The sequence below is a fragment of the Brassica oleracea genome, chromosome C9, assembly GCF_000695525.1.
Source record: "Brassica oleracea var. oleracea cultivar TO1000 chromosome C9, BOL, whole genome shotgun sequence".
NCBI lineage: Eukaryota > Viridiplantae > Streptophyta > Magnoliopsida > Brassicales > Brassicaceae > Brassica > Brassica oleracea.
In genome coordinates, this window is record NC_027756.1 from 26,019,866 (window position 1) to 26,035,973 (window position 16,108).

The window sequence follows — 16,108 nt, forward strand, 5'->3', positions numbered from 1 at the left end:
CCACACCATCCAGTAAGAGAAAAGAAGATGATTCTATTTCTCTGCCTGACATCAGTTCAACATCAAAGAAACCATGCTTAATGACAGTAAAAATTGAGAAGGCGGAAGAAGCTGCTAAGAAACTTGGCTAATTTGGAAGCAGACTGCTTTGATGTTTTCCAGTATTTTGGTTTTTGTTTTTCCTATTTACGTTGTTGGGTTTTTGCTTCTTTCGAAACTTATGTTTGATTTGTGTTTTTTTCAATAAGTCTATTTAGACTAATGCATTGTTAAGTTTTCTTTGATTTCTGTTTTTTTCCTATCAAAACAAAATAATCTGCTTAATTGATAGTTCGTTTCTTATAAGCAAGTCCTGGAAACAAAATAATCTATTTACTTAACGTATAGATTATTTACTACTGACGCAGTGTCCACACCATCCAGTAAGAGAAAAGAAGACAAGAATATTTCTCTCCCTGACATCAATTCAACATCCAATGCACAATGACAATCAAAATTAACAAGGTGGAAGAGGAAAATAAGAAACGTTAAAGTTGGAAGAAGACATCTCGTGTCGTTTTGAGCTTTTAAAATTTATGTTATTCTATTTATTAAGACTTCATTATACAATCAAATGTTTTGACCCTATTCTTTTAAGACTAATCAAATGTAACTATAGCAAGTGTAATATTTTGAACATATTCTTTTAAGACTAATCAAATGTAACTATAGCAAGTGTAATATTTTGAACATATTCTTTTAAGACTAATCAAATGTAACTATAGCAAGTGTAATATTTTGAACATATTCTTTTAAGACTAATCAAATGTAACTATAGCAAGTGTAATATTTTGAACATATTCTTTTAAGACTAATCAAATGTAACTATAGCAAGTGTAATATTTTGAACATATTCTTTTAAGACTAATCAAATGTTTTATTAGATACTGCAAGATTTAGTTGTCGTTTGAATGTATATTCTGACCATATACTTTAAGACTACTCAACAATTTGATTAGATACCAATATATTTAGTTGTCGTTTTTGTTCCTATATTTTCTGGCAAAATCTAGATTTAAAAACCTACACAAAAAACTGATGAACGCGATTGCTAATTACGTTTAGAATTTCAATGACACAGAAAAACGAAGAGGTCCCTCCAGGATCACATGATTTGATATCATCCCAACAGAGAAAAAGAAAGAGAAGAGCAGACAACAATGAATCCGAGAATACACAGCCGTGTGGTGAAGCTTCGAACAACATTTCAACTTCTGTGCCTCTTAGGAAAGCTTTTACGAGGGTTCTAAATGATATCTCCAATATTCCTACTAATTTGCGATTCTCGACAGTTTCTATTGGGACAAACCCTACTAATGGTTTAGACCTTCCACAAAACATCAAATGTTTTAGATAAATTTTGAAGCTTAACCTCACTACTGCAAAATTATGTTTTTTTTTTCAGATAGTGGAAATGTAAAGGATCAGAAAGCTTTAGCAAAAAGATTAAAGAGCAATTCATATAAGTTTATGTGTAAGTGTACTTAACTCCAGAACATTTTCTTAGTTGTTTGTAATAGTTTTGAATGACTCAATGTTATGTTTATGAAAACAGCACAATCAAGCAATCAAACTACTGTCAGCAACATCGTTGGAGGATCTAACAACAATAAAGAAACTCTTAAGAGAAAGAGAACTACAAGCATAGATGTCACTGAACATACACCATCTTCTTATTCCAGTAAGAAAAAATGTTCCAAACCAGGTGTTCTAGCTGATATTACCAACACCTTGCCTTCAATGCTTGGCACACCTTCTACAAGTGGTTCATGTATCTCCAAGATATCTACTAAGGGTATATAGTGTAAATCTGAAATTTTGATTTTGATTTGATTTCTCAGAGTTTGTTCTTTTTTCCTAACGTCTGTTGGCTCAATCACATAAAGGGAAAGATAAGGTTGTTGCTGAAGATAACAAGTTAAAGAGTAATACTAGAACCAAGAAGTGTAGAAAAACATTGGAACAACAATTTGATGGTTGTGTAGATGATTATTCGTCATGTGAGGATGATGAGGACCAAGCATTCCAATGTGACTATGAAGGTATAAACGTTTTAATGGTACCCCTAAGTTCCACTGATTATATATTTATAAAAATGTGGATATAAACCAATTATATTAAAACAACTTTTTTTGTCTACAGAAGAATCTGAATTATACAAAGAACAAGTTTATGATTGCAGTAGCGAAGAAAGTGACACAAGTGACAATGAAACCATAAACTGCAACCCTATATCTAAAGATTCAAATGCCAATCAAAGATCACCTGATGTCTTATCAAAAGAAGGGAATCAAGAAATTAATACACAGCGTACTTCTTCCTGTGCCAAGATGGTGAAGAGAACTTCTTCGTCTGCCCAGATGATGAAACCTACTTCTTCTAGAAAATCTCGTGGTAATCAGTTATTTTTATCAAGACAGTCAAATTATTCATTTACCTTTTCGTTACATTCAGCTCGTGATTTTATTCTTTTAAATACAGGTTACATTGATGACGGTGATCCAACTTACAAATGTGAACATTGTGGGGCTATAATGTGGTATGGTGAAAGGATCAACAACAAAAAACATACACGCAAACCTAAATTTGCTCTTTGTTGTGGTCAAGGACAAGTCCAGCTTCCGTTGTTAAAGGATTCACCAGCTATATTGAAACAATTACTCCATGGCAGTGATGAACAGAGTAGATATTTTCGTGACAATATCCGAGCTATAAATATGGTTTTCTCATTTACATCCCTTGGGGGAAAATTCGATCACTCAGCTCCAAAAGGCTCTGGCCCAAAAATGATTGTACTTCAAGGAGAAAACTATCATTTAATGGGTAGTTTGAAGCCTCCAGCAGGAGACCCTGCTAAGTTTGGGCAACTATATATTGTAGACACAGAAAATGAAGTTACCAACCGTGCTTCTATAATTGGGTATTCTGGTTTCCCCTAATTTATATATATTTGGAATTCATATGATTGTGTGTATATTAAGAACTGTGCTTTTGTTTTTGCAGAAAGTACAAAAAATCCGCAGAAAAAGCTAAAAAGGAGTCGATTCGGAATCAAGTTATCCAGTCTTTAATGACAATGCTTAACGAGGTCAATCCATATGTCCATCAGTTTAGATCAGCAAAGGATAGATTTGAGACTAATCCCCAAGAAACATTCCATATGCGCATTATTAGCAGTCGTGCAAAAGATGGAAGGACGTATGACACTCCTACAGCATCTGAGGTTGCTGCATTAATTCCAGGAGATTTCAATTTGGACATGGATAAAAGAGATATTGTTTTGCAAGAGAAACAAACTGGCTGGCTAAAGCGGATAAGTGAGATTCACCCTTCTTACTTGGCACTTCAATATCCTCTGATATTTACTTATGGTGAAGATGGGTTCAGACTTGGGATTAAAAAAAAAGAGACAGAGGCTACAGCTAAACTAAAGAGGCAGACTATTAGTATGAGGCAGTGGTATGCATTCCGTCTACAGGAAAGAGAGAATGAGTGTCATACACTACTGCATTCAAAGCGATTGTTTCAGCAATTTTTGGTCGATTCTTATACTTCCATAGAGTCTAACAGGCTGTGTTATCTACGGATGAACCAAAAAAGCCTTAGATCGGATAGCTATGACTCTATACAACAATCACGAAACGCAGGAAAAGAAGATATGCATGACCAAGGAAGTCGATTTTTGCTACCAGCCTCATTCACAGGAGGACCAAGATACATGAAGAACAACTATCTTGATGCAATGGCTATATGCAAATATTTTGGGTTTCCTGATTTGTTTATAACATTCACCTGCAATCCGAAATGGCCAGAAATCACCAGATATCTACAACAACGCTGCCTCACTGCTGATGATAGACCCGATATTATTGGAAGGATTTTCAAAATCAAGCTTGATTCTCTGATGATTGATTTAACAGACAAAGAGCTTCTAGGGAAGACCGTCTCTTGTGAGTTATTATGTGTTTAGTTGTTCTTTTATCTATTAACGTTTTCTTAAACTGTAACTAATTTATCTCTTCCATTTCTCAATTTCAGCAATGTACACTGTGGAGTGGCAGAAACGTGGCCTACCTCATGCTCATATTCTCTTATTCATGCATCCTAATTCCAAATTTCCAACCACTGATGACATTGACAAGGTTATCTCTGCTGAAATTCCAGATAAAGACAAAGAGCCAGAGCTTTATGATATTATCAAAGATATGATGATTCATGGTCCTTGTGGAGCTGTAAACATGAAATCACCATGCATGGAAAATGGTTTGTGTTCTAAACTGTATCCTAAGGCTTATGCAGATGTAACTACTGTCAACAAAGAAGGGTTTCCTGTTTATAGAAGACGAGAACAGACAAATAGATTTGTTGAGAAAAACGGCTTCAAGTGTGACAACAGATATGTGATACCATACAACAAGGAATTGTCTCTTCGTTTTCGAGCTCACATCAATGTGGAATGGTGCAATCAATCAGGTTCTATAAAATACTTATTCAAGTATATTAACAAAGGCCAGGATCGTGCCACTATTGTTGTTGAGCCCCCTGATAAAGAAGCACCATTAAATTCCGATGGAATTCCGAGGAAACCCTTATCTTCCTCGGAATTCCGTCTTTTCGAGCTCACATCAATGTGGAATGGTGCAATCAATCAGGTTCTATAAAATACTTATTCAAGTATATTAACAAAGGCCAGGATCGTGCCACTATTGTTGTTGAGCCCCCTGATAAAGAAGCACCAGACCAGAACACTTCAAGAAATGGAGAGTTGAACGAAAAGAAAAAAAAATGAAATCAAGGACTTCTTCAACTGCAGGTATTTTTTTCTACAGAAATAAGGTCTATTGTCGATTTTGAAAAACTAATGCGTCATTTCCTTTGAATGAAACTGGTGTTGATATTGATCCTTATCTCTGTGTTATCTGCCATTTTTTCAGATATGTCTCAGCCTGTGAAGGTGGTTGGAGGATTTTTACGTTTCCTATTCACTATAGATCAACACCCGTTGAGAGATTGCAGTTTCATCTACCAGGAAAACAAATCATTATCTTCAAAGATGATGACACATATGAAAAAGTTACCAGCAGGAAGCTTATTGAAAACACTATGTTTTTGGGCTGGTTTGAATTGAACAAGGTCAGTGCAGTAGCTCGGGCTCTGACTTTAGCTGAAATTCCAACAAGGTTTTGTTGGAATAAGAAAGAAAAAAAGTTTCATGATAGGAAGAAAGGATTCAGTATTGGGAGAATCAACTATGCCCCACGTGACATTGAAGAAGCGTTCTACATGCGTGTATTGCTTAACATTGTGAGAGGTCCAACGTGTTTTGAAGACATTAAAACGTTTCAAGAGGTTCTTCATCCTTCATACAAGGAGACATGTTTTGCAAGGGGACTGTTAGAAGATGATCAGGAATATATACACGATCTCGTGAGAGCAAGTTTCACTGGTTCTGCATGTTATATACGTCAAGCTTTTGTTATCATGCTCATGTCTAATACTTTGTCAAAACCAGAAGTCGTTTGGGAACAGACTTGGGAGTTCCTTTCTGAAGACATTGAGCATACGAGAAGGAAGCTATTACATAGACCAGGTACAATACTGGTTCCTCAATTTGCTTAATATTTTATATTTTCTCTCAAGATATTTAGGGAATATAGTATGAATTGTTAGTAGCTGATTTTTTTTTGGTTTTATGAAGATCTTTGCTTGAGTGATGCGGAAAAAAAACAATATGCGCTTACAGAGATTGAGAAGCTTCTAAAGAGTAATGGAACTTCTTTGGAGAAGTTCAAAAATATGCCTAAACCACTACCAGATATAGTTAATAATAACGTTTTGATCATGGATGAGCTCAGTTACGACCGGCAGGAATTAGAAGCTGATCTTCAGCGTGACACTCCAAAACTTACGGATGAGCAAAAGAAGATTTTTGATGAAATTACTGATGCTGTTATAACGAAAAAAGGAGGCGTCTTTTTTGTCTATGGATTTGGTGGTACAGGCAAAACTTTCTTATGGAGATTGCTTTCTGCAGCAGTACGTGTCAGGGGCGAAGTATGTCTGAATGTTGCCTCAAGTGGTATAGCTTCCCTATTGCTACAGGGAGGAAGGACTGCACATTCTCGATTTGGAATTCCTATAAATCCAGATGAATTCTCCACTTGCACACTTACAAAAGGAACTGATAAAGCAGAGCTGGTGAAAGCAGCGTCCCTTATAATTTGGGATGAAGCTCCAATGATGAGTAAACACTGTTTTGAATCATTGGATAGGAGTATGTTGGACATTGTTGGAGACAATGATAAGAGACCTTTTGGTGGCAAAGTTGTCGTATTTGGTGGAGACTTTAGACAAGTATTGCCTGTCATTCATGGAGCTGGAAGGGCTGAGATTGTTATGGCTGCTCTTAATTCATCTTATCTTTGGAAGCAGGTAAAAGTTTTGCAATTAACCAAGAATATGCGGCTGCTGTCAAATAATCTATCTACCGAAGAGGCAAAAGAATTGCAAGATTTTTCACAATGGATATTAGACATTGGAGATGGAAAGATTGGTGATGGAAATGATGGGGAAGCTCTTATCGACATTCCAGAAGAGTTCTTAATTCTTGATGCTGATGATCCAGTAGAAGCTATAAGCGCAGCAGTGTATGGAGATGCTACTTCTTTACAGCAGAAGGACCCAAAGTTTTTTCAAGAGAGAGCTATACTTTGTCCTACTAACGAGGATGTGAACATGATTAATCAACATATGCTGGATAAGCTTGATGGTTAGTTACGATTCCTTAAACTTTACATGAATTATTTTGTTAGATGTTTGGTTTTTGGTCACTAGAGTAACACTTTACTGTTTTAATGCAGGAGAGGAAAGAATATACTTAAGCTCTGATTCTATCGACGCTTCTGATAAGTTTTCTGTTAATGACCAAGCTCTCACTCCAGATTTCTTAAACAGAATTAAAGCATCAGGATTGCCAAATCATAGTCTGCGACTGAAAGTTGGTTGTCCAGTGATGTTGCTAAGAAACATAGATCCTACTGGGGGATTGATGAATGGAACGCGACTTCAGATTACAGAAATGTATGACTTCATGATAAAGGCCAAAGTTATTACAGGGGAAAAGGTTGGTCGAACTGTGTTAATTCCTAGGCTTTCAATAACTCCTTCAGATAAAAAGATGCCATTCAAGATGAGGAGGAGACAACTGCCTATTGGTGTGGCATTTGCTATTACCATCAACAAAAGTCAAGGCCAAACTTTGTCTGAAGTTGGTATTTATCTACCAAGGCCTGTTTTCTCTCATGGACAACTATATGTGGCTGTTTCCAGAGTCACTTCTAAGAAAGGCTTGAAGATATTGATTGTTGACAGCGAAGGCAAACCTCAACGTCAAACAAAAAATGTGGTCTTTAGAGAGATTTTTGACAATTTATGATTTCAGACAATTTGTTTTGTTTTTTATAACTTTGTTGGAACGTGGATTTATATACGGTTTATGGTTCTATGTTTAGCTACTGTTTTATATTAATAAGTCTCTCTTATAATATTATTGAAACTTTTGGAAAAGTTCGATACATGAAGAGATTAAAATATTTTTGCTTTGTGATGAGGAAAGATGATTCTTGATGAGGTTCTAGAAATCCCCAGGAACAAACAAAGAATGTTTCAAGCTATATGTGTTGTATAAGACAACATCTACAAGAGAATTTGAACTTTACTAAAAGTTCTTAAGGAATACGGTAATCAATATATTTTCCACTATTTCACATAATAACAAACAAATCAATCAAACTCCGGTTCCCATCCTAACTACCGATAATCACATCCAATCCTAAATTCTAGAACATTATAAATGAGGAATATTAACTTACTGATTAAATGCACTGAAGAAAGTTGTGTTAATAGTCGCTGTCATCAATTTGCTTCTTAATTTCCATTTGGATGTACCATGTACTACGCATATTGTCCTGCCAAAAGAACACAGTATAACAGTAAGTTACTATATATTTAAATTCTGGTATAGTATAAAAAGATACTTATCTTTTTGGGTGGTAGTATTAGTTCATGTTCAATCCCTTCCTATCTGCAAGCCGAATCACACTATCAAAATTCCTTACTCATTCAACCACCTAGAAACTGCAACTAAAGCAAATCACTTAATATTGAGTTACTTATTGTCTAATACAAAGCAATCTTATACTATTAAGAAATTTTAGATAAGGGGTTTATAAGAATTATCAGGCTTTTTTATCTTCTTAGCATTATTAACCTTTCTTTGTAAGACGCAAGTGTAATGCTACACTTTTTATAAACTTATTTCTTCAGCTATTTGTATCACCACGGAGCAGCACCACCATTACATCTGAACTTAGATTACATGTCTGATTTAACTGCAAAAAACAACAACAAAACATGGCGATGGTAACCATATATTATCCAAAATGACTTTCTAAAATTTAGTCAAAAGCTTCTGTGAAATCAGAGAGTTTATCAAATATTATATGAAAAGCTTTGATAATGGTTACCTTTGTTCGATTCTTCAGATGTGTTAAAGTCCCCAACATTTGATACGGTTGATATTTTTCTGTGACATAATTTCAGATCTAAGAAACTTTTCATCTGTGAAAACTAAGCCTTTTACATAAGGATCTGTGACAAAAAAAAAAACAAAACTTCAACTCTTCGTAAGAGAAATCAAAACAAACTAATTACTAATCAATACCATTCGATTTCTTATTTCTGAAGTTGTCTTTCTCAAATATATGTTGTATAACTTTGAATAGCACCATCGATTTCAATCTTCATCTCATCGATTGTTCGTCGGCCAAGAAGAGACGACCGTTTCTAGATCTCTCCTTTTTTTTCCCCTTTCCTTTTCTATTTTTTTTTTGAACTTGGAAATTAATAAACGTTACTTTTGATAAGTGGCCGAATAGTCAATGGTTAGATTTAAAAGGCCCAATTCGTTTAAAATGAACTTAATTAAAAATTTAAGAGGCCCAATTCGTTTAAATGGTTAGAATAATAACAAACTAAACTTAATTAAAAATTAATTTTATCTATATTATTTCGTTAGTTCAATAATTATTTCATTAATTCAAGAAAGTATATATTTAAAATTAGAATGTAATAAATATCCACTAATTTTAAAAATTCATAAAATTAAAATTTGTGTAATTAATTATAAAATTAATTATAGAAGACTTATTAATTTTGATGTAATAGCATTATTTTAGTTTCACCAACAACGCATATAAAAAACACATTATAAAATAATTTATAAAATGTATATATGTAATTTTTTTTAAATGGACAATCCCGCGCTTTGAAAGCGCGGATCAAAATCTAGTTTGACTATTAAAGTTAATGTCCACATGTTAGCAAAAAAAAAAAAAAAATTAATGGCCACAAAAGACAACAATACACAAGACAATAAACAATGCTTACACAGATGAGAGAGCCGTTAACACAAAACCTAGAATAATCCAACCCAATCGAATGAAAGTGATAACGGTCTTTCCAATTCTGAAATCTCAAGAAATTAAGAAGAGCTTACAATGTGTTTGAATTGATGGGTATCCATATTTGTTCAGAGACAGTCCGTGTAATGCTTCACTCTACAACCACATTAATAAGAAAGTTATGATTCTCTCCGGTGACGGAGTTGTCAATTCGGTGAGGAAGACACCGAATATAGTGATATGATTGAGACAAAAAAAAAGAAAACAAAAAAAAAAGAAATCTGGAGAGAGGTAACGAGAGTGAGCTGTCTCTTTAAAGGGTATTTTGGTTATTGAATAAGAAGAGTATGTGTGTCAAGTGAGAAATGCGTTATTGTATATTACAAAGTCAGAAAAAACTCTCCGACGAAAGGTAAACGCTTCTTCGACTTTTCTCTCCGCTCATACTCACAATATCATCTATTTCTCATTTTGATTGAAGTTTAATTGCAGATAATTTATCAATTGAACTGAAGAAACCAAGTGTTTGTATTGGAGATAACAGAGTCCTTGTCCACGTTTTATGGTATAATTTTAGTAACATGAGTTCATGTCCACGTATTGTTGTATAGTTTTATGGAATCAAAACAGAGAGTTTGTCCACGTTATCTACTATAAACACATTAAGATCACTCATCCACACATCACCCAACCACGCATCACTCGTCCACAGATCACCTATCCACAAGTGTCATTTTCATTAAGGGCAAAATTGTCCACAATCTGTTACTGACCCATAACAAAGTGTGTCACATGTAAGAAATATCTATAGATGTAATAGAAAATCAAAAAGTGTGTCTGAGTGTAATTGAACTCTCTTAGATTAGACATCAAAGAAAGTTGTTGTCGTTTCCTCTAATGAATGAGAAGGAATATTTTGGTTTCTCGAATTACTTTTGTTAATGTTCTCAAATAAACTAACATCTTGGTAAAGATCATTGGTGGTATATACCACTAAGACAAGTACCAATGTTTTTGACCGCAAACTTTACAACAAGTTATATCTTTTGACACTGACCGACAATAATGCACACTGGGCTGTTTTTTTTTTAATACATCCGTCGATCTTGGAAAACACTCGTTCAACCTTATTATTAGAAATTGATTTGGATCGACGGCTCTAAAGCAATCCTTATATGTATCATAACCTAAAAGTTGTGATAACTTGCATGAAGTCATTGAAAAAACAAAAAGGATTAAAGACAGAATACGAATTTCTCAGAACACATTGCTTAAGCTCATGAAGACTCGGAACATATTTCTTTCGACTTCTTCACTTGGAAGCTTCAGTTGACCCAGTTGTTTTGTTGACCTCGACAGGACACTGAGATACATATGGTTTCAGCTGTAAAATAAAAATTGTTCCATCAGCATACATGACCAACTTACAGCATAAAGTAAGCATAGGATCACAAACCTAAGACTTGTAAAAGGGATTCACTAATGTTCGATTCTCGTGTTGAATAAGAATACTGAGCTATTCGATATTTGATGAATCAAAGAAAAAGGAAACATAGGGTGAAATAAAAACCTTAAAGCCGGTCAGATCAGGGATCACGTAGTTTGGCAATTTATCTGGCTGCACAACATATCCTCCTGCAAAACAATGTCACAAAACTTAGACAAAAGTAAAAGTAAAGCCTGAAAACAAATGAAAATCGTTTATATTATAATTCTACGATGATGAATTTGCTAAAACATTAATCAGTCATAAGCGCTACTAAACAATAGCTCACCGAAACAGATCAATTCTCAAATTCCAATCATCAAATGATGTAATATTATTATTCATCTACTATTGTCATTTTTTGACAAAAGAATCTGAATTAACTTAGGTAATGATATATAAATTCAAACAACTTTCAATCATAAGATACTGAACAAGTTATGATTGTCAACTGTTTAAGTTTCAGGTCAATCTTTAGAAATAGAGATGCAATTCAGAAAATGTAGCCAGGTTATCGACAAGATAGCAAAGCAAATGAAACCTTTTTTGGTGTGGAAACCAGTAGATTTGCAGTTTTTGCCCTTGTAGAAGTCTCTTGGAGCTCGTTTTGGGGAGAGAATATCAAGTGACGACGCTCTCTTCCGTCGGAAAGATCTTCCAATCGCCGATAACAACCCTAGCGTCATCCCCGCTAATCAATATCAATCTGGAGCGAAAAAGTTATAAAAATCGATGAATATCAAAGATCATCAATGTCAAACAAATCAAAGTTGATCATCAACTGATATAGGAGAGAAAGTGATACAGACGCCCCGTCGGAGATTTTGGAGAAGATCAGTGTGGACTGTGGAGAGAGAGTGTGTGAATGGGTTTAGGGTTTTTCCGATATGGCATGGATGGGTGGGGAATATATTTAGAATAGGCCCAAACTTGAATTAAGCCCATCAACTGAATGTGTGCGTTAGTTTTTTCCTAATGGTAACGTCATATATGTAACTTTTGTCTACCATGTTTATTACTAGAAATATCATCCCGTAACAGAACAACTATAAATTAATACTCGATAAATTAATAATCTCTATAAATTAATAAATTTCGTCGGTTTCAACTTGGATCGGTTCAAAATTTGACACAAATCGATAAAATAATAAGATAATAATTTTTTAAAAAATTCTATGTAAATATATGGTCCCATTAAAATCATAAATTGATAATTTATATGTACACATATTTTATATAAGTAAGAACCTATTATTATATTGTTTATTTTATATTCACAATAAAAAATTCTTTATATTTTTTTAACACTTAATATAATTTTGATGAGATTTAGTAATATTATATCTAAAACCACATTTATGTTCTATGCAATATATATAATATACACCAAATCATATATATAAAATTAATATAAATGTCAAATTTTAAAAGATAACAATTAACGTCTATACAATAAAATAAAATATATATCTTATTTTAAAATAAATATATCTTAAAATAAAAAATCTAAATAAGAAAACTTTTGTAAATTAATATCTCTATAAATTAATAAAATTTCAAAATCCCAACATTATTAATTTATAGAGGTTCTACTGTATATTAAAAACATGCATTGACTTTAATGCATTCACACTATCTTTCCTACGTGGCGTTCTTACATTCATTTGGAAAAATTTACGTTTACGTGTCGTTTTAATAAAGCACCTCAAAATTTTGTTTCCTATTTTAATTAAAAACTACGACAAATGTTTTACATCGTTGATACTGTCATGTTTCACGTAAGTTTTTGAGCTTCAAAATTTTGATAACATAGCTTCGTAGCCGAACACAACTGTCCTTCTCTTAGATAACATAGCTTCGTAGAGATCTTTTAGAGTAGAGGAAAATGAAAATATGGTGACTGTGCAAGGATCTAAGTGAACTCGATGCTCAACTCTATTTACTGATTATTTATATTCAATTGTTTTTTGCCATTCCTGTTTTAATATTTTTTTTCCTTTCATCTCTCTTGTTCCTCTTTAGATTGCTAAAAGGAGGAAGTTGGTCTCATCTATAAAAGACAGCACACCTAACTTGGATGATGGAAAAGCTTCCTCCAAAGAAGAATATGATTCTTCTGTGAGTGCAAACACTGATGCAACTAAGAAAGAGAAGATGGGTGAGGACGGAAACGGTAGTGCTACCCCAAGTAATTATGGCAAGTCATCTTTCAGCAATGAAAAGGTCAAACACTAGCAAAGGTGGGTTTGTATCTACCTAGACCTGTTTTCTCACATGGACAATTGTACGTGGCTGTTTCTCGAGTTAAATTAAGGGAGGGGTTAAAGATCCTTATTACTGACAAGGACGGTAACGGTAGTGCTACCCCAAGCAATTATGGCAAGTCATTTTTGAACAATGAAAAGGTCAAACACTAGCAAAGGTGGGTTTGTATCTACCTAGACCTGTTTTTTCGCATGGACAATTGTACGTGGCTGTTTCTCAAGTTAAATCAAGGGAGAGATTAAAGATCTTTATTACTGACAAGGATGGCAAACCACAGAGTTCAACGATGAATGTGGTTTACAAAGAAGCTTTCAAGAACTTATTTGAAGATAAGGAATGATAAGTAAGTAGACGTTTGATTGATGTTTCAGAAATCACATGGGCAGTCTTTACAAGACGGCTGTAAACCACACTTTAGTTGTCTACTGTGTTGAACCTTCTTCATTTTTTTTTAACAGTGGAGCTTATTCCGTGTGTTTCGAGAAGGAGATGGTGCAATGAAGCTATGATCATCTCATAACTGTAAGTGTATAAGCATAAATATACTTAAGAATATTGTACTCGGTTATATAATTTGACAAAACTATTAATGTATTAGTCGGACTATTCGCAAAGGGTTTACTTTACTAATCTCTTTGTTGTATATTTTGCAGGACGTCTCAGAACATATCAAATCCCACAATTTGGTAGCAAACAAAATATTGTAGAAGCTCAAGAACAACTGTCCTTTCTACCAAGTCTTACTAATCGCACCAAAATTTCTTTTTCAGTTCAAACAATGTCTACTAAGTCTACATTTTTTTATACTCGGATCTTGATTCGTTATAATTTAAGAAGTATATTCTTTCAGCATTGCATATTTATTGCATCATTCAGATTTTTTGATGGTTTGGTACTAACATTATTTTGCGAAAGAGAGACTATCGTTGTACGACTTTCCATTTCCTGGCTCCCTTACTAGAGAAAAACATAATTAACTGACATTTAATATCTTTTTTGAGACTAACTGCTATATATTATTCATACAAAATTTAATGCAAATGTATGAATGCAACGAAATTTTTAATATAACTTTCATGTATTGTCAATAACACTTTTCGTTACACTAAAATTTATTTATCTCCTTTCTCTCACAGTTTATTATAAGTTCAATAAAATTACAGTTTTTTTTTTTTACGTCAAACGGTCATTCTATTACTCAAGCTTGAGGTGGTCTGGGTAACCAGACCGGAATAGAACAACCAATGAAAAGTAGCTCCCTATGAAAGCTCCTAGCAGTCTTAGCTAAAAATTCAGGAAACTGATTGCACAGACGTGGTACATGGGTGATTTTGAAATCCGGAAAACAAATCTGCAGCGTCTCTATCTTCTCCAGCTCTGTCGCAAATCTTGGCCACTTCTGGGGTTCATTTATCATTGCGATCAGCTCTTTGCAGTCCGTTCCAAAGCTCTGGCACGGCGAGTGTTGAAGCATGTTCTCCATCGCCCATCGCAGCGCTTCTACCTCCAAATGCAACGCTGATTCACATCAAGTAAAGTTTCGTGTTCCCATAAGTTGTATGTCCTCCCTACTATCCATGCAGACCCATCCACATCCACTAAAGCGATCAGAAGCTGTCCAAGATCCATCTAGCAAGCAGATATTACCCAAGCTTAAGACTTGGTTTACATCATTATTGCTGTCCCGGACTTGTGGCGGTATCATCTCATTTGCGTTAAACCAGGCTTGGCATTCACTCTCTGCGTATCGAACGAGTTCCAAAGGGTCTCTATCTATACCCCTGAAAAGCTTATCATTGCGAGCCTTCCAAATATACCATATTATCTAGGGATAAGGATCCCTGTCTTGGTCTGGTACAATGATATTATTTTTTCTCCAGAAAAGATAGTCCATGTTTGTGTAGACGCTCGCCACTGGGAATATACCTGGACTTGTAGGAGTTACCGATAAAGACCATACTTGCAAGGCTGGAGGGCATTCAAATATTGCATGAGTTACAGATTCTTCTATTTCCCCACACCTTGGACAATAATTATCGCACCTCATATTACGCCTTACTAGATTCCTCGTTACTGCTACCTGGCCCGTGATCAATTCCCATATAAGATGGCACATCTTCCTTGGCGCTTTCAACTTCCAAGCAAAGGCTTGAAGTTTAGTGATACTTGGCTGTAATATTTCCTTTTCCTCCTCTTGCTTCAATAGGTTCTGAGCAACCCAGTATCCAGACTTGACTGTGTATTGGCCATTTCTCGTGTAGTTCCAACAAAAAGTATCTCGACGGTGAGTAGAGCTTATAGCCATACTGCGGATGAGAGGTATATCATCAGGATGGACATAATCATCTAGTAATCCTACATCCCACTCCTTTCATTTCTGATTAATGATGTCACTGACTCTCATGTTTAGGTTCATCACAGGGGCTATAGGTCTAGCCGGTCTAGCAGGTGTCGTTGGAATCCACGGATCCTCCCACACCCTGACGTCGTAACCAGAGTGAATCTTCTGTCTGATTCCTAGCAGTAAAAGCTTCCTTGCTGCGGAGATGCTTGTCCACACATATGATGGGCTGCTAGTAGAGGTTGCCCTCAATGGCGAGGTCATCCTATAATATCGCCCCCTTAATACTCGGGCAACCAGTGAATCAGGGTATTGGACCAGTCTCCATAATTGCTTTGCCAGTAGTGCTAAATTGAACTCATGAATTAGCCGAAAGCCAATACCGCCCTCTTCTTTGGGTAAACAAACCTTTTGTGCAATGGCACTATCGAGGTTTTCAAAGATCTCCAATGGGAGCAGAAACGTCGACATAACGTATGTCGGAAGAGCTAGTAAAATGGATTTGATCATTACTTC

General features: G+C 34.9%; 2 protein-coding genes, 1 long non-coding RNA gene and 1 pseudogene across 11 annotated transcripts in view; 1 reads left to right on the plus strand and 3 right to left on the minus strand.

Moving 5' to 3' along the window:
* Positions 1-9,810, minus strand: part of LOC106317255 — an 11,961-nt gene extending 2,151 nt beyond the window's left edge. Inside the window, exons 1-4 of one of the 3 annotated variants that reach the window (XR_001265088.1) lie at positions 9,596-9,810; positions 8,565-8,688; positions 8,309-8,429; positions 7,911-8,122 (exon numbers count right to left, since the gene is read on the minus strand). This is a non-coding gene — a long non-coding RNA (uncharacterized LOC106317255). Of the gene's footprint in view, positions 1-7,910; positions 8,182-8,308; positions 8,430-8,564; positions 8,689-9,595 lie in introns of all 3 variants that reach the window. The other 2 variants (XR_001265087.1, XR_001265086.1) reach the window with 2 other exon arrangements.
* On the plus strand, positions 2,574-7,474 carry LOC106317254 (annotated as a pseudogene).
* Positions 9,811-10,604: 794 nt separating the features above from the next.
* Positions 10,605-11,866, minus strand: LOC106315716 (39S ribosomal protein L41-A, mitochondrial-like). Of its 7 annotated transcripts, none has more exons than XM_013753525.1 (4): positions 11,796-11,866; positions 11,528-11,698; positions 11,071-11,135; positions 10,605-10,884 (listed from the first exon to the last, which is right to left on the minus strand). In XM_013753525.1, exons 2-4 carry the CDS (start codon positions 11,670-11,672, stop codon positions 10,813-10,815), a joined length of 282 nt encoding a protein of 93 aa, XP_013608979.1. In that variant the 5' UTR covers positions 11,673-11,698; positions 11,796-11,866; the 3' UTR covers positions 10,605-10,812. The 7 variants fall into 7 exon arrangements, with proteins under 7 accessions (XP_013608979.1, XP_013608974.1, XP_013608975.1 ...); XM_013753520.1 differs by having other exon boundaries at positions 11,528-11,692; positions 11,796-11,862; XM_013753521.1 differs by having other exon boundaries at positions 11,792-11,861.
* A 3,756-nt stretch (positions 11,867-15,622) lies between these two features.
* Positions 15,623-16,063, minus strand: LOC106314659 (uncharacterized mitochondrial protein AtMg00310-like). The gene has a single exon (XM_013752497.1). It carries the CDS (start codon positions 16,061-16,063, stop codon positions 15,623-15,625), a length of 441 nt encoding a protein of 146 aa, XP_013607951.1.
* Between the last annotated feature and the right edge of the window lie 45 nt (positions 16,064-16,108).